Source organism: Neofelis nebulosa, chromosome 2 (genome assembly GCF_028018385.1).
Source record: "Neofelis nebulosa isolate mNeoNeb1 chromosome 2, mNeoNeb1.pri, whole genome shotgun sequence".
Taxonomy (NCBI): domain Eukaryota; kingdom Metazoa; phylum Chordata; class Mammalia; order Carnivora; family Felidae; genus Neofelis; species Neofelis nebulosa.
The window spans coordinates 77,582,065-77,608,946 of NC_080783.1; the positions used below are offsets into that span (position 1 = coordinate 77,582,065).

The 26,882-nt window shown below is 34.8% G+C and overlaps 1 protein-coding gene across 4 annotated transcripts in view; it reads right to left on the minus strand.

Annotated features, from left to right (window-relative positions):
- The window catches only part of GALNT13 (polypeptide N-acetylgalactosaminyltransferase 13), a 540,886-nt gene that overhangs the window by 178,864 nt on the left and 335,140 nt on the right, over positions 1 to 26,882 (minus strand). For all 4 annotated transcript variants that reach the window (XM_058715238.1, XM_058715236.1, XM_058715237.1 and 1 more), the window contains exon 8: positions 25,336 to 25,453. In XM_058715238.1, the coding sequence (XP_058571221.1) occupies positions 25,336 to 25,453 (118 nt within the window). The remainder of the gene's footprint in view (positions 1 to 25,335; positions 25,454 to 26,882) is intronic.

Here is a 26,882-nt window from a genome sequence, read left to right on the forward strand (position 1 = left end):
ATCATTTTAAGTTTGTGCTTCTCTAAATTTAGGCTGTTCAATAAGCCCTGTTGCCTACAAATCAGGGACTGACAATTGTCTTCTGAGTCCACAGTTTACCTGTTAGCAAATATGGATTAGCACTGTAGCTGGGTAAGTGAGGATGCTTTATTTCCACTCTGTCACTTCTTGGCCCTACCCTGGTTTCTAGGCTTATTGGTTCTATGCCCTGAATATGTGCACAAAAAGAAGGATACCTAGTTGGAAAATGTTCAAAAATTGAGTTCCGTTAGTCTCTCTCCTTTCCCGCCTCATAGGCAAAGGTAACGATACATGAAAGTGTTGATTTTTTATTATCATGCTAACTTGCAATGAGACTTTGTGTGCACATGTACAGGCATAATGCAGTAATGGCTGTTGACTTTGAGACACAAAGCAAACTTGCCCCTGACTGTGACTCTCACAGATGGAGGCAGTTCTTAGGTATATTTAGCAGAGGTAATGGAGGTAGAAGTAACTGTTCCATAACTCAGTGACTACTGGCCCGGGCTTGGCTTGTGAGTCATAGTCTACTGACTCCTGGAATAAAGTGAGAACGTCTTGCATTGCCACTAGTGTTTACAGAATGTGTGGATTAACACTTATATTGCATTTCTCAGGTAAAGTCTCTCTTCAAAATTTGCATGAAAATGAAAAGATCGAGGTAAGAATGCATAACGTTATGTATTAGTTAGGCTGATATCTGGTCATAATAACACCCAGTTAGGTAATATAAAAGCAAAACACTTAATTGATCAAATACGGAGCAAATAGGGGGCGCCTAGGTGACTCAGTGGGTTAAGCATCTGACTCTTGATTTGGGCTTAGGTCATGATCTCACGGTTTGTGAGACTGAGCTCCTCGTTGGGCTCTGTGCTGACAGCGTGGAGGCTGCTTGAGATACTCATGCTTTCTCTCTTTCTCTCTCCCTCTCTCTCTGCCCCTCCCCCACTTGTGCACACGTGTTCACTCTCTCTCTTAAAATAAACAAACACTAAAAACATATTGACCAAATATTGACCTAAGTACTCTGTACTTAGTAGACACTTCAGTAATGTGAAAGAATTAAGACATAAACAGTTGCCCAGAAAACTACATGATTAAATATTAAAGTAGGAAGAACTCACGTTGAGTGGAGACCCAATGATACCATAATAATTTTCCTTGGTGTATCTTCAATAAATATTTCAGAAAAGGGGAAGAAATGAAGCAAAGAAAAGAAGGAGGGAAAAGTATGACATACTCATTAAGAACTTGGGCTTGGAAATAAGCAAATAGTTTTCTTAGTGGTTCTGTCACTTACTATCTGTGCATATTTGTAAAGCTTATTTAAGTCTTTAAGGCCTTAATTTTCCCACTGGAATATAGGCATAATAATAACTACTCCCTAAGACTCAAATAAGATAGTGTATATCAAGCACTGTGCCTGACACTTCACCTGGGAAGAAGTTAAATGTTATTTGTATATTATTTAACTTCCATTGTTGTTCAGGGAAACCAATATCTGTAGATAATTTGCTTATTGTTGCTTCTTAAAAAATATTTTCTTTTAAACCTTGGTAAGTTTTGCCTTCATTTTTGCCTTTTATCTGAATTGTAATATTAACGCCTAAGGATTTAGGTACAGCACAGAGTTTAAAAGAATAGCCAATTAGTTTCCAATTAGAACACTACATTTTGTTCTCTGAAATTATTTTACAGTGTCTGAACAAACAGCATAAACTGAATAAAACATGATGTCTCATCCACACAAGCATGTGATGTCCAAATTACTTTGTATCACTGAGCATATCTGATTGTTATTTTCCAGGCTTCCAACAGATTAATACTTGTATACTGTATCTCTCTCAAGTAAATTTGACCATGTATGAAATACAAACTGTCCTTTTATCCACAGAGAATTGAAGCCAGCTAGTTACTTGTTTTCTTTCCCAGATATTTTTATGAGTGTCTTTTGATGATGGAAAAGGTTATTAATCAAAATGTAAAATGCCCATTGCTCATTTGATTATCTACTTGAGTTTCTTCCCCCAGCTAGAAGACAATTAACTAACATACTTTATTCTTTTCATGTTTTTTGGCACCTACATCAGTGACATTTTAATTAAGGTTCGTAAACTTCATAAGCTCCAACTTTGCAATCTCAGTTCTAGTGCTTCTCCTTCTAATTTTACACCTGTTGTACCAAATTCATGCAGCTGCTTGTTTTTATACTAATCTTTATGCCCCTGCCCCCAACCCTCACACATACTATCTCTGGCACAAAGTCACTGTTTAATATGGCCTTAGTAGCAACCACAATATACCACGGAGGCCACAGAGCACAATAGTTATGATGCTACAGGCTCTAGCTCCTGAGGTCATACCCTAGCCCTGACACTTACTAGCAGGGTGAACTTGGTGACTTCATCCTTCTGTGCTTCAGGTCTCAGGTAAGAACACGAGACTAGCAGAACCAACTGCAGAGAAGTTTGTTGTGAGGACTGAGGCAGTTCGGCGCTCGCAAAGATATTTAGCCTTTATGTGAAAAATGGATTGAAATGGAACAAATAGAGAGATTTCTTAAGAGGTTATCTCAGTAATCTAGGGAAGAGATGATAATGACTTGGACCAGAGTGATGATAATGAAAACAGAGGAATGTATTAGCTTAAAAAAACTTTTTTAATGTTTACTTATTTTAGAGAGAGAGAGAGAGAGAGAGAGAGAGAGAGAGAGAGAGGCAGAGCATGAGCGGGGGAGGGGCAGAAAGAGAGGGAGACACAGAATCCCAAGCAGGCTCCAGGCTCTGAGCTGTCAGCACAGAGCTTGAGGCGGTGCTCGAACTCACGAACCGCGAGATCATGACCTGAGCCGAAGTCGGACGGTCAACCAACTGAGCCACCCCGGCACCCCTGTAATAACTTGATATAATTTGGGGAATTAAGATTAATAATTAACGTATGTGTTTTTCCTTGTCTATATTTTCCCTATTAGGCCCAACCATACATTTTGTTTTGGGAAACAGTTCTCAACTACCAGATTTCATGGGTCTCAGGTTCCACTGACTCACAGCCATTCCTCCTCATCACGTCACCCCATGCAGCTCTCAATTCTATACGGACTGTGATCTTATAAAATGTTCTTGTGTGTGTGTCTGTGCATGTATATTTATGTGTATGTATGTTTATGTATATATACACTATTTACATATAGTAATCTTATCTCCCCATCCATATTATTATCTCTCTGAGGGGAGTAATACGTGTTTCACTTTATGAAATTGAATTCCATCATCACATGTTTTACTTCATGAAATCAGCATAAGTCACATATAGTAAAAGACAAACAACAACAACAACAACAAAACACACACACACACACACACACACACACACAAACCCAGAACTTAAATTTACCATTAAATTGGGGCTTACAAGGTTTAAGATGTTTTGCTGATCTTGGTGCTGATATATACTGACATGACTGATTAATCTATTAATAGTGATATAGGGAAATCTAGAAAATTACACAGCATACACAAAATGTGTCTACCATGAGATGCAATTAGAAACCAAACGTGATTCCTTTTCTCAGTTCTGGCAAAGGGAAAACTGAAACAAAACAATGATTACTCAATTTTCAAACTATTTCATTCTACGTGTATTGTTTGTTGTGAATAATCCCTCTCAGCACTTCAACTCTCCACTTTGTTTATACATATTCAAGTAGACTGATGACAAATCCTTTAATCTTACAACAGAAACAAAGTCTAAAAGAGACTTCAGTGAGATCCTGAAGGCACTATGGTCCTTGATAGGTTAGCACAAACACAAGAGGCACAGAAGTCATTAATCAAAAGGGGCTGGTACAAGGTGTTCAGTAGGCATTTCTATCTTGACATGAAATCTTCCAGTTATTCCACATAGTTGTTTTGACTGGGGGGAATATCTGCTTTAATTGGTTGGTTTGACTCTTGACCTAGTTTTCACTCCACAGTATAATTGGGGAGATTTATGTGATCTGGAAGGGCACTCTAGAGCTGGTATTGTAACATCTCAAGATAAAGACTCTTGTATGCAAGCTGCTGTACGGCCTTTAAGTGTGCACCTGAGTTGCAAGAGATCACAGAGTCAACATGCCCAAGGAATCTACCCACTACTTGATAATTTAATGCTTAAAGCAAAAATAATCATTTTTATGGAAAAGAAAAGAAAGCATCAGATTCAAAATTGGAAAGCTATATTCTTGACTTGAAATAAAAACTGATTATAGAAATTGGAATAAGTCACTTAATCTTGAGAGGCCTCAGAAAATTCACATGTAAAAGAAGAGGAACTGAAGTTGATAATGGCTAAATTTTCTTCCAGATTTCTAGGATTCATATTGATCCCTTTGTATAGGGTCTATGACCACTTTTAGACATCATTTTTAGATAGGAATGACACATCTCTCCAAAATTTTAATCAACATTTCCCTACTTAGGCAAGTTGACTTGATTAGAAGTACATGCTGTGTAGATATTATTCTTTAAACATGAGAAAGTATGAAAGGGATAACACTATAATTATTATGAGGCAGTCATTGTGTGTATGTGCATGTTTTGGGAGTGTCCTATTTAAGAAAGGTCATAAATGTTATAAAACAAGGGCAATCACAAAAGTACTTTTCTTCTTTCAGAGAATTTTTCAGGAATCACTATATATTAGAGTACTGTGAAGATTTTATTTTATTTTCATTTTTTATTTTTTTAATTTATTTTGAGAGAGAGAGAGAGAGAGAGAGAGAATCTCAAGCAGGGTCCTCACTGTGTCAGCACAGAGCCTGATGCAGGGCTTGATCTCATCAACCATCTGATCATGACCTCCGCTGAAATCAAGAGTTAAATGCTTAACCAACTGAGCCACCCAGGAGCCCCAGAGATTTTATTTTCATATCGGTATTAAATACAGACAATCCTGAATTGAACCTATACTATTTCATATTTCCCATTAATTTGCTACAAAAATATCTAGTTATCAAGTACTTTCCCTTCCAAAGTACTTTTCATCCTTGGACATCCTGAATCTGTGATCTCTTTCCAACCTAGAAATACATTTCATGAAAGCCTCAAATTCAAAATGGACTCTTTTACACCTACTCATTTTCTATAGGACCTAACACATTAATCCTGAAATAAGTCTGCCTTCCTTTCACTCCCCTCCTGCTCCCTTGCACCCTCAACTCTCAAGAGTCATTTGCTAAGTCTTTGGCAAAGTGACAACCCAACCATCTTTTTACTTTGTCTAAGACTTAGCAAATGACTCTTGAGAGTTGGGGGCAGAAGGGAGAGGGAGGGGAGTGAAAGGAAGACAAGGAAGGAGAAAATGGAGAAGAAGAATGGAAGGGTGTGCTTATACTGGGTGTGGCTGGAAGTGGGGGGACTGTTTTGGAATAGAGCTGAGACAGTTTGAATATGAACCAGTGTGCATCAGAGGTAGGGTGAGATAGTAGGGGTTACAAACAGGAGCTTTCTAATCTCATCTCCCGCTCTCATATACAAACACCCATTCCCATCAATTAAGATGCATAGTAGAGATACCTCCAACATATACACACCAACATTTTATAATGTACATTCTACTATCACCTTTTGCCTTCCAATGACTTCCTCTGCCTTGGAGCTGTCTGACCTTCAGAATTATAGCATATGATGGCCACTGTATTTCTCGGTGTCAGGAGAATTGTAACTTGTCATTATTCCACATCTTATCAGGACTGCTGACATTGAAGAAATTCCCAATTCTCCTCTAGATCCTGATTGTGTTATGGCAAATCTTGTATCTTCTGCTTAAATGACATGTATGAGTATAGCAGGCAAGAAATGAAGAACATAAAACAGCCTACCAGATATTGCAAATCTTCTGTAATATAAGGTGGCTCTGCTTAAGAAAATTAGTGTCTAGCTTGTCATATTTATAAAAAAGTATTGCTTTTTATATTAGCATAGGTTACTACAAGCAGATTAATTCATAAAAAAAGAGCAAGAGAAATAATATGTGAGACAGTCATACTCTTTTATCTTTCAACTATCAGTTTTAAAGTGTGATAAACACTAGAGGTTTTGGAAGTATTTTCAATGCATTTAAGGGGAATATTAATGAAGACAAAGGTACAATTATTGGAATTTGTGCTTTCCTCATTGTATAATTAATCCTATGAATAAATCTTGAATGTGGAAAAAAACTGTATTTAGATGCAATTTTTGAGAACTGGAGAAAAAGGGCCTGTGATTTATTAAATGATATTTGGGTCAGTTTGCATTTTACCTTGGTGTCCTCCCATGTTGGATGATCTGATTGCCGGTCAGATACTAGTAACATCTGCTGCTTCCAGCCACAGAGCAGCTCCTGGCAGCTGCATGAAGCTGCCCTAGAATCCATGCCAAAAGAGTCCTCTTTGAATATCAGTAGACCACCTGGGTACCCAGCTGCAGTGTGTGACAACATCTCCTGCCCTTTTTATGGATGCCAGAGATACTTAAAAAGTACTTGAATGGGGTAAGGGAAGAACCTTGGTACCTCAGAAAGAGTTATCCTTCAGTTACTTGATATCTCCATCTATAAACCGTCCACCTCCCTGGTTGCGGCCCCAGGATTTTAGATTAAATGAAACTTCCTGTGTAACTTGTTAAGTCGTCCAATGCTTTTCAAATGTATGGCCCTGAGAAGAGGAAATGACCTCTCCCCTCTCAAGCATTTTCCCTTAGGCCTTGGCTGGTGTCTTTGACAAACAGGTACTAGCTATTAACTTTGTGATAAGCACCATGCTGGGCTCTGGGGCATAGAGGAAGAATAACCAAGCGCGGCTCTCTGTCTTAAAGTAGCTTGCAGCCCTGTCTAGTTGTGAGTGTTAGTACTGGGCACATTAAAGTCCAGTCATCAATTTGCATTTGACAGTTGAAGAGTAGTCTGTCCTGCCTACAACAAAAGGACTGTTTTAAGAGGCACTTATCCTAACCGTCATCCTTTCATGGACAGGATTTTCTTTTCTTAGTTTTTAGTCAGCTAGAGACATTTTGTTTCTTGTCCTGGACCTGAGACATTTTTATAGGAAGCTATAAGTTTTGCCTCAGATAAATACTTTCCCTAGGGAGCACATATAAAGCTCTAATGCTATCAGTGGAAAACTATGATTCCCTTCCAAAAATCACCTTACAGGCATCTTTTTCTTTTTTTCTTTTTCTTTTTTTTTTTTGGTCATAAAATGCTTAGTGAGATAAATGTGAAAGATATAAAAATATCCATATTGATGTCACCTCCAGCACTCATTACAAATACCCACAAGACCCACCGTGAAGGAAAATAATATTGTACTTTGACAGTTTTTGATCTTTTAAAAATAAATTGGTAGTAGTCATTGTAGGCTGTATTACACTTTAAAAGGAGAGTGAAGAAGTAAGCCTGAAAACAGTCACGTTTAGCACGTTACTTTGCTCACTTCGTCACAAAAAAAAGAGAGTGCAGGGCAAAGTTTATTTATCCAGATATGATGCTTAAGCACAGTGAAGGTAAGTTTCCAGTCTCTGTTTCATTAGAATTGCAAGATGTTACTGTTTTGACATTTAAAGATTGTTTAATAGGGAACATCAATGCTCGTTCACATGCTTGCTGAAGATGTGTTTAATCCGAAACTTGCTCCTCTTAGCAAAACCTGTTATCAGGACCATCGTCTCGGGAGAGAATTTCTGGCTTTCTACTTTTTTTTGAATTCAAGAACAGCTGACCTGACTTTCTATGCATTTCCACCTTGAAATATCTCATATTGCCCTAGTTTCTTCTTTAGGAAAATGAGTCAACTCTCCCTTCCAAAATTAAACCCTGCCTTTGGGATCTTGAACTCAGAATAGGGGAAGACTAGACTAGGAGCAGAAGACATGGGTTTGATGTTCAGCCTTGCCAATTTCTATTTACATGAGTTAGTTTCTTTGAAATTTAAAATCATTAGTTAAAGAATAAGACAGCAATGGGGCACCTGGGTGGCTCAGTCGGTTAAGCAGCTGACTTCCCACTTCAGCTCAGGTCATGATCCCGCAGCCAGTGAGTTCAGGTCCTGCATCGGGCTCTGTGCTGACAGCTCAGAGCTTGGAGCCTGCTTCAGATTCTTTGTCTCCCTCTCTCTCTCTGCTCCTCCCCCACTCTCTCTCTCTCTCTCTCTCTCTCTCTCTCTCTCTCTCTCAAAGATGAATAAATTTTTTTTTAAAAATTAAAAAAAAGAATAGGACAGTAATGGCTACTCATCCACAGTGTTCTGGTACAGACATGGTGGAATAATGAGCACAAAACTTATAAACTAGGAAGTGTTGCACAGACAACCTTTATTATCTCTATAATAATCTTTCAACACCTGCAGGTATGTATCTCATCACTTGTGCCTTCTTTCTTTTTCAATATCACCTACTTTTTCTACTCTTTCCTATAAGCTTACATTGTATTCTACCCCCTATGATAAAATAAAAGAATAGTAAATACAAAAGAATTAGTTTGGTCATATTTACCCTTTAAGTTACTATGTGTTTTCTTTCTGATTTGCTGGGAAACTTCTTAAAAAGTTCTTTTCTCTACATATCTTCACAATCCAATTTTCTTCACATCTTATATTCTAGTATCTTGATTCTATCATCTGCAACTGCTCATAAAGTTTTTTATGAGCTTTCATTATTCTTTCTTACTTCTCTGCAACATTTGACACTGTTGACAATCACCATAACTTTCTAAGTTTTTTTTTGATATATATTTGTTCTTCTCTGACAGCTTTGACTTAGCATTCACTTTCTATTTTATTCTCCCACCCCTAAATGTAGGTGCTACCTAAGGACATGTCTTGCTCTTCTGCTCTCCCTATTTTCTTTCTTGGCAAACTCATTGATCCTTACACGCTCATTTAATTATAAATTCTGTAAAGCTAACTCTCAAATCTGTCACCTTCCCTATACTTTGCCTCCACACTTGCAACACATTTCCAACTTCTTCAGGTACATCTTTAACTTTTCATGACCTTAAAGAGTCAAGAGTTTCTATTCTGTTCTCAAAATGAGGAAAGAAAGCGTGTAGCTCCTGGGGTCTTCTCTAAAGGGCCAGAAAATGATCTGGAGCATGATCAAGGAGTGTGAGTCTTACATCAGTCTTAATCACTATCCAAATACATCATTATAGAATTTCACTTTGCTCTTGAATAATTTATTTGTGGATTCTTATATTAACTCAAGAATTCTAAAAGGTCTGATAATTGTTCAAATCCCAATAGCTTTGTTTGACCAGTTAAAAATACAGAATATAAAGTTGATTGGCCAATTAAAATACAGAATTTAAATATAAACATAAAGAACATGGTTGACCAATTAAATAGAGAAAAAATACAAAATTGGAATTGCATATTGCTGGACTATGAAGTAATGAAATAAATAGAAAAATGTAGTCAAATTTTAGATAGTGGAGTAGTTCGTGCAGAAACATATTTTAGCATTCAGACACATAATGATGAGAAGTGCTAATAATTCTACATCAATTTTTTTTAATGTTTATTTTTGAGAGAGGGAGAGAGAGAGCACAACTGGGGGAGGGGGAGAAAGAGGGAGACAGAGTATCTGAAGCGGGTTCTGTGCTGACAGCTGAGAGCCCAGTGTGGGCTCTAACCCACAGGTGGAACCCATGAGCCATGAGATCATGACCTGGGCTGAAGTCGGATGCTTAACAGACTAAGCCATCCTAGTGCCCCTCTACACCAAAATTTTTATTTCAATTTTACCCTATTTGCAGTGTAAACCAGTGGCTACTTTGATTGTAAAGGATTTTAAAATTTTTCAATTCATAAAGTTTGAATTTTTTCAGATGTAGTAAAACTGTTAATTTGGATTTATTTTTAAGGGTCATTTAAAAATATATTAAAAATCTACAACTACCAAATAAAATTAAATTAAAAAGCTTAATAAAATATAAAAGTATAATAAAAAAGTTTAATAAAGTTTAAAAACACAAAGATACAACATAAAGTATCAGACTACCTTTCAAATGATACTTAAAACTCACTTTTATTGGTACTTAATACTCAATTTCTGAACAGTTGGATCAAAGTCTTCCCTCAACATTATTTCACACCTTCAAAAGAATCATTCCTAGTATCTAAAATCTGTTATTGCTGAAATCAGTCAGCCTTATTTAAATAAATCTCATAATTGGTTTCCTTTTTTAACTACATTTCTGGTTGACTAGAACAACAGTAAAACGATTGGTAGTCATGTACTTAAGATAGACATCACTAAGTGTGACAGTATAATCATAGCTTAAGACGTTGCACATTTATTGCAGTAGTTACCATAGAGATTTAAATTTAGCTCTTTAATAAAAAGTGCATGAATTCAATTCTGAATGCATTAAGTTTGGCTAGCAAGGTGCACTAGGTTTCTCAACTGAATGCACTTATATAAAAACAACAGTTTTGGAACTCTGTCCTAAAATTTTTTAAGGGAGCAAATATGGGCTTATAAAAATAATAGGCTTAATTTCATGAGTTTTTAATGGATACTTCATTAATTGTCACTTGAATCGTAGCTCCGCAAAATACGTATTTCATGATTTAGTTATATGTTACTCATGTAATTTTCAAGAGGGAAAATAAAAGGTGGGGAGACCAGATATTCTAGCCTAAACTTAGGTATGGCTCCAAGCACAAAGCAGGGCCACAGGAATACAGATCTGAGAGCTTGCCAGTTTCTAGCCCCTGTTCCTCTCCTCTCTCCTTGTCTACAAGACAAGACCCTTGGATTTTTAATTTATAGATTCTTCCCTGACTATCCCCCATCACAGAAATCTGTCCTTCTTTTGAACTTGATGCACTTTATATCTGAACTTGCAGACAATACCTAGACCATACTGGACTCTCTAAGAGAGACCAAGAACCACATCTCTTATATAGAACAACCACACTGTGTAATGTAGGTCTAAGTTTATAACTATATTTATTGATGGGTAAAATGAGGGTAGGTTGATACCTGGCTGCTACAGAGAGGTAACCTGAAGTATAATACAAACATTACAAAGGGCATTAAAGATAAAACTAAATCTATGGGGGAGAAAACTCCTCATATATTTAACCCATGCTGAGACGTATTATGATCATATATGTGTAAAAGAATTCTACAAAGTGCTATGTAAATGTAAAGCCTCATCAAAAAATAAACACCATTTTTGTTCATTTCTACATCTCTAGTAGCTAGTACAGTGCTTAGTACATAGCAGGTACATATTAACTATTGGCTTAATAAATCAATCAATCAAATATTGTTCTGAGAGACTGATTATTTCTTAATCCTTGAACAAGAAAACTTTCCTTCTCCAAAAGCCTTAGGATATTTGTGATCTTATTTGGAATGAGAGAATTCAGCTCATCATTTCATAGTTGTCTAAGGCCTTTTGTATTTACTCCATCTTGCATTCTGCTCTACCTTGAATATTTTCCCTCAGAATAAATCCTTGTGCAGCTGGATTCTTGCTGTCAGTTCGGTCTTAGCTAAAATGCCTCCCTAGAAGTCTTCCCTGACTACTCTAACATAGTGCAGGTCTCCACCTCTCATATTATTTTCTTCAGTGCACTTGTCATTACCTGAAACTAAGGGATTAATTTTCTTTACGGATTTATTGTCTATCATCATCCTCTAGCATAAGATCTAAATTACCATGAGTATATTTTCTGAACTAAGTTCGCACACTTCATTTGAATTTAATGTCAGGTTTATTTCTTTTAATCAAACACAGTATATGTCAATGATTCTTTGAATGTCAATACTAGAAATCTGTTTAGAAGTTATTTACTTTAACTTGCCCTTTCCATGGAGAAAAATAGAACCTTAATTTGTAAAATAAATAGTTTAAATCTGATTCACAGCAGCACACATTTAGATACAAAAAGAAAGTTAAACATTTCATTATCAGAATATTTTAGATGCCCTTCAAATGTAAATCAGTAGGATAATTGCCTTACTTCTCAGGACCATTTTTTAATGATTAAGTACACTTAATGGGAGGTGTTAGTAAGCTTAGCCATAATGAAAGGTGTCAAACTTTTCTGTGCAATACTTCTGAGCAAATTAACATTCTTCATATAGCTCTTTTTACTGCCATAAATTCAAACAGGTAAACTGAGGTCTTTCATATTTAGGATCAGAAGGATCATAAAGATTTTTATAGTTCATGTGGGTGTGCATAAGATATCTGTACATGTTAGCAGAGAAGCGTCAAAAAACAGTCACAGAATTGGGGTGTGTTTCCCAACATTTCACATATTTGTCTCTAATACTGATTGTTAAGTTTCTCAATGCACTAAAACTCACTGAAAAAGCCAGGTATACCTGGCTTATTGATATATACAGGGAAATTCTGCCTAGAATGTTTGAAATATTCCTGTATTTGTTAAAGAACAATATTGCCAAAGATGCTGTTATCACAGTTTGGAAATCAGTAGCTTCTTCTTGGTGTACCTCTATTTCCATTAAACAGTTTAATCTAAGAAGATTGAACAAAACTTAGAGTGATCTTTAAAAAAATATATTTCCAATGTGTATTTCCAAATAAAATTATAAAAATGTAATTCATCTCTGCTTTATACATTTATGGAAACAAAAATGTATTATTTTATATCATTTTAATTCAACTTCTTCCTCTTTCTATGCATTTAATTCCTATCCACGTTCCAGAGTTTCATAATTTCCCACTTCTCTTAATTATCTGAGCCCCAATTCCTTCAGGATGTCTGGTGAGCATCACTCAGCACTCATTTGCAATACAGACATTTATGCTATAAACTTCTTAAATACATACATTTTTTATCACATTATATCCTTCCTCTATAATAACTACTACTAAAGATGCACATTCCGGGTCTTCAGAAATATTTAATTATTCACATTCACCTAGACTTCATAGATAGATAAATAGATAGATAGATAGATAGATAGATAGGTAAATGGATAGAATAGCAAATAGAGTGTAGACAGAATGGGAAAGACATTAGATGAGTATATTTCCAGGTTGGTAAATATAGCACACGTTTACATTTTCCAAAGAAACACTCACGTGATAAGACTGTGAGAAGTTATGAAAAAGAAGCAGTAAATGTTAGTTCGAGAAGGCTTTAGACTGTGAATGGTACAGACAACACAAAAAATTATTTTTCAAAAAAAAACACTTTAAGAGATAATTAAGTGACTATTAAAAACAGTCAGGGATTAATAACAAGTTCTGGCATCCCTAAGTCTCCTACAATGCCTTATATTTCTAAAAATAGGTCTCCATGTAGTATGTTTGGAAGGTGAAGAATTATGTCAATGACCATCCAATATAAGTTTATTCTCTATCTGGTTTTGTGCGCCAGAATAGTTTAAATGAAGAGGTATAGCTACCACATCAAAATAACCAAGCCTTAGACTATTACAATCTTTAAAAGCCAAACAAGTTCTGTTAATGTTTGCTAACATTCTTCTAAAGTTTAATTAATATATAATTTCCTGTTATTCACCTGTTTTTTTTAAGGAACCATATGAAATCAGGTATTTGTTGTAATTAACATTCAAAATAAAATTCTAGAACATTTATTTTGGAAAAATTGAGTCCTCTATAGACGGCTTAATTGAATACCATATGGCTCCTACTGACCCAAATGCTTAAACATATATAATAGATGTAATACAGTCTTTAGAAACAATGTCTCAGCTACCTCTTACCTGGAGATATTTTATTCTGTGGTTTTAATTAAATAAAGAATAAAGTGCTTGAATAAAGAGGTATGTTTAAACAATGGTTTAGGGTAGAGTGGTTGCCCAGATGCCAGAAGAGCTAATTATAAGCACAGAAGCTAAACATTTTTAGGTTTAAGTTTAAGGTTTATCTTGCACCAAATAGGTAACCAGAGGAAAGTCTGATGGACCAAATAATCATTAATATTGGTTTATAGTCTTTAATGAGTCTACATATGAACATGATCTCATATATGATCTCCTAGCTTTTTTTTTTAGAAAAGAGGTTATAAGGGTACACATTTTCACTTATGAGATGAATAAGTTCAGTGATCTAACGTACAGTATGGTGACTATACTTAATAATGTTATATTACACACTTGAAATTTGGTGAGAGTGGATCTTAACTGTTCTTGTCTCTCTCTCTCTCTCTCTCTCTCTCTCTCACACACACACACACACACACACACACACACAAGTGACTATCTTAGGTGATGGATGTGTTCATTAGTTTGATAGTGGTAATCATTTGACAAAATATATTGTCAAATTGTGTTGGAAACTTCAAATATATACAACTTTTATTTGTCAATTATACCTCGATGAAGCTAGGGGAAAAAGAGGCTAAGAAATCTCTATATTAACATGAAGAAAGTGCTTTATTATATTTAAAGGAAAGGGTTCCACAAAATCACGTCCACCAAAATTGTGGACAACACATGAATCTGGTGACATTAAGTTCACTTAACTGAAATATTTCCATGATAATCCAGTTTCTATGGCCAAATAAACGAACACAGTCAAGTTTTACACACTGACAATCCATTCTGCTCAAATTTGCATGAAATAAATTTTAAAAAAGGCAGAGTTCTAAAAAATAATTAGATTTTTTGTCTAAAGTGATTTCTAACAAATTATCATAACTGAAATTTTTACTTGTCAATATTTGAATTGTGTGGACATTTCTAGGAAGTTCTTTACTTTCTTTAAATACTTTCAAGAACCTGGATACTATAATCCCCCAAAAGTCTACAAACTTCTTTGGCTCATTTACCATACTTTTCTGTTCAGTAAGAACCTTTGCCTTTCATTTTTCCATTATTTATTATGTCAGCTCCATTTCTTTTCCACTTCATTGCTTGTGCAATTTGGAAATAAACGGATTTCACATCATAAGACATTCCACTTGGTTATATCCTTCAGATAAATATACTGCTGTTTTCATTGTGATTTGGAAGAAAAAGAAAATTGGGGCATTTAAAGAAAATTCCATCCTGCTGATTAAAATGTTGGTTATTGACAAAATAGCTGATATTTTAAGGGTAATGATAATAATAAAATTCATATTTCCATAGTATGGTAGAGCTTATTGAAAAGCTCAATAAATCTCATTTAATCCACACAATTTGCCCTGAAATTATTAGACTCTGATAAACATGGTATTTAAAAGTAACTGGGCTAACATGTAGTGAGAATCTAGACTAAAGTAGAGAGGTCTACAGTTGACTAGATACCATCTATTACATTTTCCCTTCATTTCTTTCTCCTTGGAGGATGTCTGCAGAGTGTGTGTGTGTGTGTGTGTTCATATTTTTGCAGCTTTATTGAGTATAATTAACATATATTGAACTGTATATATTTAAACTACGTATGCAAAACCATCACAACAATGATAAATGAATACATCCATTACCCACCGAAGTTTTCATGTGCCCCCTCCTTCCACTTCTCCTCTCCCATCCCAATAGCCTATTCCTGGACAATTTACCTGCTTTTTGTCACTTGCGGATTAGCTTGAATTTTCTAAAATTTTATATGAATTGTCTCATACAGTATGGAATCTATTTGGTCTAGCTTGTTTGATTCAGTGTTAATTATTTCAAAATTCAAAATTTTGTAGGGTGTATCAATAGTTCCTTTATTTTTCTCAGTAGTACTCCATGTATGGATAATCCATAGTTTATCCATTCACCTTTTGATGGGCATTTGGATTGTTTTTGGCTTTTGGCTATTGTAAATAAAACTGCTATGAACATTAGTACACATCTCTTTGTATGAACTTATGTTTTCCTTTCCTTTGAGCAATAGCTAAGAGTCGCTTAAGAAAAAGGAAAAACAGGGTGCCTGGGTGCCTCAGTCTGTTGAATGTCTGATTTCGGCTTAGGTCATAATCTCATGGTTCAGCTCAGGTCATATTCTCGTGGTTGTTTGTGAGTTCAAGCCCCGCATTGGGCCCTGTGCTGACAGCTCAGAGCCTGGAGCCTGCTTCAGATCCTGTGTCTCCCTCTCTCTCTCTCTCTGCCCCTCACCTGCTAATGCTTTGACTCTCTCTCTCTCAAAAATAAAAATAAAAGTAAAACATTTAAAAAGAAAAAAAAAGTAAAAATGTTTCCCAGTTATTGTACCATTTTACACTCCCAGCTCCATTGCGTGTATAGTCCTTCCAAATTCTCACCAACATGGTCCTTTTTAACTTTTGCAATTCTAATAGATGCATAGTGTTATTTCATTATGGCTTTAATTCCATTTGTCTAATAACATTAAGGATTTTCTCATGTGCTTACCTGTCATCTTTATGTCTGCCTTAGTGAAGTGTCTGTTCAAAGCTTTGAGCCATTTTCTAATTGGGTTTTTTTTTTTTTTTTTTTTTTTTAATATTGAGTTTTAAGTGTCTTTTTTTTTTTTCTGATACAAGTCTATTATCAGGTATATTATTTGTTGACAATTTGTTCCTATCGAGTGCCTTGTCCTTTCAATGTCTTGATGGTGGCTTTATTTATTTATTTTTTTTAATTTTTTTTTCAACGTTTTTTATTTATTTTTGGGACAGAGAGAGACAGAGCATGAACGGGGGAGGGGCAGAGAGAGAGGGAGACACAGAATCGGAAACAGGCTCCAGGCTCCGAGCCATCAGCCCAGAGCCTGACTCGGGGCTCGAACTCACGGACCGCGAGATCGTGACCTGGCTGAAGTCGGACGCTTAACCGACTGCGCCACCCAGGCGCCCCTTGATGGTGGCTTTAAACAGCAGAAGTTTTCACCTTGATGAAGTCCAATGTATCAATTTGTACTTCTATGGGTTGTCTACTCAAAGGTAGAAAAGTTTTTCTCTTACACTTCCTTTTATAATTTTAAGTTTTATATTTTGAATTAATTTTTAAATAGTGTGAGGTATGGATTTAAGAAATTTTTGTCCACATGGATATCCAGTTGTTCCAGCAATATATATTGACAATACTCCCCTTTTTTTACTCATTTGTTTTTATTCTTGTAATGTCTGTCAAGTTTTGCGACTTGAGTTTGCAGTTAGTAATAGTTAGGAGTTAGTTAGGAGTTAGTAGTTTGAGTTAGGAGGTATTATATACTCTTCAGTTTTCTGGAAGTTTGAGTAGAACTTGTATTTCTGCCCAAAATGCTTGGTAGAATCTACCAGTGAGGTCATCTGACATAGAGTTTCTTTTGTAAAATTTTTTTTACACCACAAATTTCATTTCTTTCCTTGATACAGGGGTATTTGCTTGATTTATGTTTTCTTGTAAGCATTGATAGTTTGAGTCTTTTGTGGAAGTAGTCTATTTTATCGGAGCTGTCAAGTTTGTTGTCATAATATTGTTAATAATATTACTTTATAACGCTTTAAATATTTGTAGAATCCATAATGAAGTTAGCTTGCTCATTCTTAATATTGGTATTTTGTGTCTTCTCTCTATTTTTCCTATTAAATTTGGCTAGAAATTTATCAGTTTTATTGATCTTCTCAAGGAAACAGCTTTTTATTTCATTGCTTTCATCTAAACTTTTCCTCTTTTATATTTCATAATTTTGGCTTCAATCTTTATTATTTCCTTTTTTCTTAGATATTTTGGGTTTACTCTCATTTCCCCCCTATTTTATGAATGTGGAATCTGAACTCATTAATTTTAGATCTTATTTTCTTGTTTCTAATATAGATGTTTAATGCTATGAATTCCCTCTAAGTATTGCTTTAGTGGTACCACAAACTTTAATATGCTGTGTTTTCATTTTCATTCAGTTAAAAAATGATTAATTTCATTTTTGACTCCTTTTTTGATCCACAGGCTATTTAGAAGTGTATTGTACCAAAAAACAAATAATCCGATGAAGAAATGGGGAAAAGACATGAACAGAAACTTTTCCAAAGAAGACATCCAAATGGCTAACAGACACATGAAAACATGCTCAACATCACTCATCATCAGGGAAATACAAATCAAAACCACAATGAGATATCACCTTACACTATCAGAATGGCTAAAATTAACAACGCAGGCAACAACCAATGTTGGCGAGGATGTGGAGAAAGGGGAACACTTTTGAGCTGATGGTAGGAATACAAACTGGTGTTGCCACTTTGGAAAACAGTATGGAGGTTCCTCAAAAAATTAAAAATAGAACTACCCTACGATCCAGCAATTACACTACTAGGTATTTATCCAAATGATACAGGAGTATGGATTCAAAGGGGCATATGCACTCCAATGTTCATAGCAGCCACTATTGACTATAACAAAAGTATGGAAAGAGTCCAAAATGTCCATCAACTGATGAATGGGTAAAGAAGATATGACATATATTTATATACAATGGAATAATACTTGGTGATCAAAAGGAATGAAATCTTGCCATTTGCAACAATGTGAATGGAGCTAGAATGTATTATGCTAAGTGAAATAAGTCAGTCAGAGAAAGACAAATATCATATAATTTCACTCATATATGGAATTTAAGATACAAAAGAGATGAACATAAGGGAAGGAAGCAAAAATAATATAAAAACAGGAATGGAAACCATAAGAGGCTCCTAAATACAGAGAAGCAACTGAGGATTGCTGGCAGGGTGTTGGGTTGAGTGAGGGGCTTAAGGGGTCAGGGGCATTAAGGAGGACACTTGTTGGGATCAGCACTGGGTGTTATATGTAAGTGATGAATCACTAAATTCTATTCCTGAAATGATTATTACACTACGTGTTAACTAACTTGGATTTAAATGCTAAATAAATAAATAAATAAATAAATAAAATATAAGGAACTGATACAATTCAACACCCAAAAATCAAATTATCCACTTAAAAATGGGCAGAAGACATGAACAGACCTTTCTCTAAAGAAGACAGCCAGATGGCCAACACATACATGTCAGGATGCTCAACATTACTGATCATCAAGAAAACGTAAAGCGAAACTACGATGAGGTGTGACCTCACACCTGTCAGAATGGTTAAAATAAAAAACACATGAAACAACAAGTGTTGTTGGAGGATGTGCCATTGTTGCTAGGAATGTAAAGTGGTACAGCCACTGTAAATGCTCCTCAAAAAAATAAATTCAGCAATCACACTACTGGGTATTTACCCCCAAAATACAAAACACTAATTCAGAGGGATACACACACCCCTATGTTTACAGCAGCATTGTTTACAATAGTCAAATTATGGAAGCAACCCAAGTGTCCATTGGCAGATAAATAGATAAAGACCACATTATATATATATGTGTATATATATATATATATATATATATGTATATATATACATTACATATATACATATGTATATACATATGTATATACATATATACATATACATATATATACATATACATATATATGTATATATAATATATATATATACATATATATAATATATACATTCATATATATATATATATATATATATACACACATATATATATATATATGAATATTATTCAGGCAAAAAAAAGAAAGAAAGAAATCTTGCCATTTGCAACAACAGAGATGGAGCCACAGAGGATTATGCGAAGTGAAGTAAATTAGCTGGAGAAAGACAAACACCATATGATTTCACTCATATGTGGAATTTAAGAAATAAATAATCAAAGGAAAAAAGAGAGAGGAAGGGAGAGACGGAGGGAGGGAGGGGGGAGAGAGAGAGAGAGAAGGGAAGAGAAACAGACTCAATTGTAGGGAACGAACGGATGGTTGCCAGAGGGGAGGTGGGTTGGGAGGTGGGTGAAATAGGTGATGGGGATTAAGGAGGGCACCTGTGGTGATGAGCACTGGGTGATGTATGGAAGTGTTGAATCACTGAATTGTATACCTGAAAAAGTGTATGTTAACTATACTGGAAATAAAATTTTAACCCTTAGTAAAGAATTTAAAAAAGACGTGTATGATACAGTTTCCCAATATTTATCTTTCCCCATGCCCCATGAATCACTCTGGCTGGAGAGTACAGGCACTATTGCTGGTCCTGAGTCAGCACTGGGCAGTGAGGCCTCTAATCTTACTGACGGTTCTTTCCTCAAACTTAGTTGTTTTCTCACACATAGGCACTATCAGTGCTCAATGTGTCCTAAGTTCTGTCTGTGCAGCTCTCCTTCCAATATTCTGTCCACCAAATTCTATCCTGCCCAGGTCTCCTCCAGAACTCAGCTTTATCTTCTCAACTCAGGAGTACAGTGGCATCTGCTGAGGTCCTCCTTCTGGCGCTGACTTCTAGGCACTTTTTCAAGGCAGTAAGCTGGGGCAAACATAAGGGCTCTCCTTTTTTGGTTCCCATCTCTGAGACCATTGTCCTGCGTGATTCGCTGTCCCATGTCATGAAAGTCTTATTTCACACATTTTGTCCATTTTTGATTGATTTAGATGTGTGTTTAAATCTTACATATTATACCAAGTCTAAATAACATTTTTTCAACTGAAAATTTTATTTAAACTGCTTTATGAGCATGGGGAAATAAAGTCTAGGTTCTTAATGCCTGTAGTTATCTCAAAGGATGCTATAGCAGTGTAAAAAAAACAAAAAACAAAAAAAAAGTTTTTTTTGATTTTTTTTTTTTTCTTTTCTAAATGTGATCTCTTTTCTGGCCAGAGGAGTTTTAGAAGCACACCTCGACTACCGCTTAGAGCAACAGCACTTTATGTAAGTATTGCATATTCTTGTTTTAAAGGGATTTTCATGTATACTCTCTCATTTGATTATTTGTATTCAAGGCCAGATAATTAAGGTCAAGGTTGTTACGAAGTGATGCTCAGGAGTGTCATGACTTGGTCATGACAGCTGCCACTGATGACACACTTTATGTGGGGTAAGTAGGGTACTTAGCACTGTATATACAATCTCATTTAATCTTCCCCAAACACATATCAGGAAAGTGCCACAATCTTCCTTTGCCCAGAAATAAACAAGCTAAAGCTTAGAGGACAAGCTATCTTGTCCAAATTTATACAACTGTTAAGTGCTCCAGCCAGCTCTTGAACTCAGGCTGTCTGACTCCCAGATGATTCTTGTAACCCTAGTCTACATTTCATGGAAGTGGGATGCTCCTCTGGTCACCTTCTTACTCTCTTTTTCCATAACCCCAATTGGTTTCACAATGGTAGATTAGCTGATTTTAAAATGAACAAAATACTGTGCACTCTTGGAAATACTGATCCTGTGCTATTGCTCATAAAAGGCAAGGACTTTTGGTGATAATGCTTCTTGGGTGGTACTTATGTTGACATCAGGGATATCATTTAAAGACAGATGATTCTTTTGGTGGTAAATTCATACCATACTGGGTCCATTTTGCCACCAGTTATTTTTAAGTATATTCATTTCTGAGTTCTTCCTATCTAAAATTTCAACCCCTACCCATCTCCAATGTTTACCATTTCATATTCCTCTTCCTTTCCTTATTTTTTTCTCTTTAACACTTATCACTAATACATTAATATATTTCATTTCTTTTGTGTATTATTTGTCTCCACTAAAATTGAGTGCCATAAGGACATACAGTTTTCTCTGTTTTGTTTACAACTGTATCCTGTATAACTAATGAATAGGAACTCAATAAATATAGGTTGAATAAATTAACATGTATGTTTAGACAATATTCTCAGAATTTATATTTCAATAACTGTTACAGAATGGAGTGGAGGGCAGTATATGAGACTAAATTTTTAGAAGAATTAGGAGCTACCTGTACATATTTGCCCATCCATATTTGGATGTCATCTACCATAAGAGGCTAAAGCCTGTAGGAGGAAGATAAGATTACTAGATGACACAACCAATTCAGAACTGTGGAGGAAGATCACATTTACCTGTTAGCTTCTCCTAATACTATCAGCTGTTAGGACTGTCAGATTAGGAAGACATACATCTTAATGGGAAGGTAGTACTATGCTAGTAGCATAGCCACTGGTCTCATAATGGTGGAGTTCAATTCTCAATGACTCTACTTACAAGGTTTGTAAGTATTAGAAGTCACTGTTTTTTTTTTTATGCCAAAGATGTTTATCTTGAAACTTCAAGGAATTCGTTAACCCTTTAAAACTGTATTTAGCCCTATTTTGTGTGAGGGAATGGATGTATCTTTCTTGGGAAATCTAGAGTTTTCATCAAATTTTCAATATTTCCCAGTACTTTTAATACTCTGGGCATCAAATATCAAGCTATATTGTTATAAGTAAATCCACACAAATATATTCCTTTGGGTTGGCTTGGAATCCTTAAGGCCAGCCAAAATCCTAATATTTTGCAAGTGCTTAATATTTCTATGTTTTTTCCTTGCCCTACCTACATAGACTAGAGCTACAAAACAACACGAGCTTCACTATTATTATAATCACCTTTTCACAATGAAGGTTAAATGATTTGCCTATACTAACATTTCAGAGACCAGAAAACCTCAAACATACATTTATAAAAGAAATGATCCACATTTTATTGTCAATAACACTTATGTATCTCTCAAAGAAATGATTCTGTGAAAGTAAAAGCATCATGCCTTATTCACGTTTGTAGCCTCAGTATCTGAAAAATGAACATACAACATGTTTAATATATGTCAGTTGCATAATGATTGACCTGGATATTAGCTTCAGGCCATCTGAGTTTAAGTGCTCAACACATTATCATTTCATTAAGTCACACACCTTTTCATAAAATTAATCTAAAGAGAGAGTCTCATTCTTTTGCTTATATACTGTCTAGTATTTTCTCTTACCCAATATCTTCCTCAGCTAGAGTACTAATTCTTAAGCGTACATTTACATTCATGTCATAGAAAGAAAAGTAAAACATGAATGAAGAGTCTAATAGAAAGCAAAATATATGTTTTGTTTCTATTGAAAGGATATGGAAACTAAAGACAGTGATGTGTTTTAAAATATTCAAAAAACAGTCACTTATTACCAGAGTCCTCCCATATCCATGGGGGATATGTTCTAAGACCCCCAGTGGATTCCTGAAACCAAGGATGCCACTGAACCATATATGTATATATACTATGTTTTCCTTCTATACATACATGTCTATGATAAAGTTTAATTTAAAAATTAGGCATAGTAAGGGATTAACTCTAATCACTAATAATGATATAGAACAATTATAACAATATACTCTAATAAAAGTTACGTGAATGTGGTCTCTCCCTCTCTCTCTCTGGTAATACTGTATTGTATTCATCCTTCTTCTTGGGATGATGTGAGATGGTAAATGCCTATGTGATGAGATGAAGTGACATGAATGATATAGGCATTGTGACATATCATTAAGCTACTACTGACCTTCTGACAATATGTCAGAAGGAAGATCATCTGTTTCTTTACTATAGTTGACCACAGGTAACTGAAACCATGGAGAGCAAAACCACAGATATGGGGGAGTTACTGTACTCTATTTCTTAGTAATCTCAACCAACCAATCACAACCAACTTCCTGTGTCATTTTCTAGGAATCTAATCATTCTTAAGGCCACCAGTTGCATTCACTCTGTCCTCCTAGTAGTATCTGCTTTGCCTACCATATTCTCAAATCCCTCTTTTTGGAACTTTTATATTTCTGTTGTATTTCCTGATCATGTTCTCCTGGTTTCTCATAATACTCCACCAAGTTCCTCCCTAATGCGTCTTTCAATTAGTTAGATGAAGAGTATCCATCCAGTAGGTGAACTATGTGATGAAAGTAAGGGGAGTTCCTTGGCAGAGAATCAAGCTTAATGAGTGAGGAGAAAAGATGTGAATAAGAATCTTAGGGGAAAAGGTTGGCAGTAGGATGACAGATAATAGCAATATTGGTATGCTGATTTTTTTTCCTTATGTGATCCCAGCACAACATCTAAGGAATGTTGGTTAATGAATGAATAAATACTCTCATCACTACATCTCAGGGTAAGAACAAAACTTTTTTTCAGTTTTTACATACCCACACTCCCTTTTTCCTTCCTTCCTTCCCTTCCTTTCCTTCTTTCCTTTCTTCCTTCCTTCCTTCCTTTTCTTTATTTTGTTCTTCTTTTATTAACTACCATCTCTTATTTACTCCACTTTGAGAACTACACCAGGTAAAACGCTTGGGTCCCCAAATGTCCCTAAAGGTTGTGTATCATGTGCCTGACGTCAAGAATATATTCCTGAGTATGGTATGAAATCTTGTAGAGTAAATTCTAATCTGACTATAAGTATATAAGCAAATATGGAAACAAGAACAATCCATTAACTAATGGTATTCTCAGACATTTGGCTATAAGAAAGGTTTATAGGCAAAAAATATATAACAAGGCCATTTCTGTGCTCCTAAAATGATCCAGATTATCTGAGATTCACTAAATTCCATATTATATAAATTCAAAGTAATTCTTATTTTCAGATATTGACCTTTCTTACAGAACATCAAATATAGTTCTATTTTATTAGTGAAAAACAATCTTTACTTTCTAAATGAGAAATTAAGTCGTAACTCTTGAACTTCATAGATAAATATATCTAAATACTAATAATTTCATTATACAATTTTAGCAAAATCAATACAATGTTTTGAATATTTCATGTTAAATTCTATTAAAGGAAAAAAAACAGTGTTACTTATTTCATTTAAAAATAATAATATATGTGGTTTGAAGAAATCACAGTATCCCAGCATTTATCATTTGTTAGCATGAAGGCACATTTATGTGCCCGTTTTAAATTTCTGAATATAATGAAATTTAAAATTATTCATACACTTCCCAATATCATACATACAAATGATTAGCTCTTAATTTTCATCTATTTGGAAGTCATTTAATAAGTAATTTTGCATTATTCAAACTGATTCATCAAATAATAATGTCTATAAATGTGAAATCCAACATGCTACTTGCAGAATTATCCAGAGTTCCTTTGACCACAGGTTATTCTTAAAGGTATTTGAGAATAGCCACAGGTACCATTTGTAAATTCAGGTAACATAAACACTTCCAAGCTTCAGTTCAAAAACACAATCTGATTTTATAGGGTAATGCTTTATTTAAAAAATAAAGCCCTTCTTTATTCAAAACCTGAAAGCCCTGAAGTCTTTATACTATGAATAAAAGAATTATTTTTGAAAACTTTAAAAGTAGCTGCAATTTCCCATTTAACAATAAATACTGCATGCAAAAAGACTAGCAGAGCTTCAAAATAAGTATTAAAATGACCAACTGATCAGTAATTTGCATCACTTCACAAAAAAAAAGATTTGACAGTAAATTACTGGGTCTATATGTGCATGCTACAGCATAGTGTGTTCAGAGTAAAAAAAAAAAAATAAAGTAAAATGCAATTACCCTAAAAGACATTTCAAGATTCTCTCCACCCCAGATATCCATTCCTGCATCGTAAGTTCCTATCTCTTCAAAGTAGTTTCTGTCAATAGAAAATAGGCCACCAGCCATAGTAGGGGTCCTAGTTGAAAAAAAACAAAAAGAAAAGAATATCTTTTGAAAACAATGTGTGGAGTTTAATGAGACTGTAGCAAATAGTTCTGAGACATTTTAAATTAAAAAAAAAAAACAAAAACAAAAAAACTAGTACTCAAAAATCTCAAACTGGAAACATAAAACCAAAGTGTAAGAGGTTTTAAAATTATTAAGTAGCATTTTAGTTCACATTTTCTGTAAAACTAAATTTCGGTTAGTCTATGTTTTTCTTATAGGTGATCAAATAATGGAAGGAACACTGGCCACTTAAGAGGCGGGTATGTAAATTCCTTCTGAAAAGCATAGTGAAAAGAAGTTAGGGCTCTTAGCCCTACCCTTAAAGAGATTAACTGGTCATAAAACTACAAGTTGTGATCTTTTGTTGCCTAATTATAAATCATTTTAATATGAATACTAGAAACCTGTGGAAATGGTTTCTCTATGAAAAGATCTATAGCCTATTTCATATGAAAAATATCAAACGCTATAAAATGTTTATAGGCAATTAAGTATCTAATGGTAGTTACATATTTTTTAATGCAAGAGCTTTACATCTAATTGTTTATTCTTCTTTTTACCCAATTAAAATGATAGAGTTAATCAGATGACCCTAGATAAACATAAATCACATTTGTTATTTAGAGGCTTAGAAGAATATTTGGCACAGATTTTAAAACTTTTTCCTAGGAATAAATGCCTTTTGATTCTCACACTTGAAATTTCTCTACTGAAACTAAGGAGTCAGATGTTCATTTTTTAAAGGATTAATTAATTATTAATTTTAAAAGATGAATTAAAGTCAATGGCTAATACTACACAAGTCTTCCTATATAACCAAACTAAAAAGAAAACTAAAAAAGAAAATTCTAGTTTTTCACAAATGGACCTATCTACACTGGTGATGATTATTTTTTAATGTTAATTGTAGAAAAGTAGTTTTAAACCTTCATAGTGCATTAGAGGCACTGGAAGCACTTTTAAAAAACACGTTTCCATGCTTGGGTATCACTCACACTCCACAGATTCAGATTTAATTGGCCTGGGGTGGGACCAGACCTTTGATAGTGTGTAAAGTCCGGTGCTGATTCTAATGTGCTGGCAAAAAGGAGAAACACTGGTCTAGGGGGTTTGGACATTCGAGTAGATGGAGATTGTTAAAAAACAAAACAAAACAAAACAAAATAAAACAAACAAAACAAAAAAAACAAGTGTTTTCCTTTTCTGGAGATTATATCCTCTTCTGTCACAGGATATGCTCGTGTCCTCTAATTGAACAGTATAGTTCATTGAAAAACCACCAAATAATACTGTACTTGGATATCTACCATATTGCAAAATTCTCTATTTCTCCCAGTGCTCTCACTGTTTTATACTCAAGCAATTAACTGTCCATCAGCTGGACTAGCACAGCATCC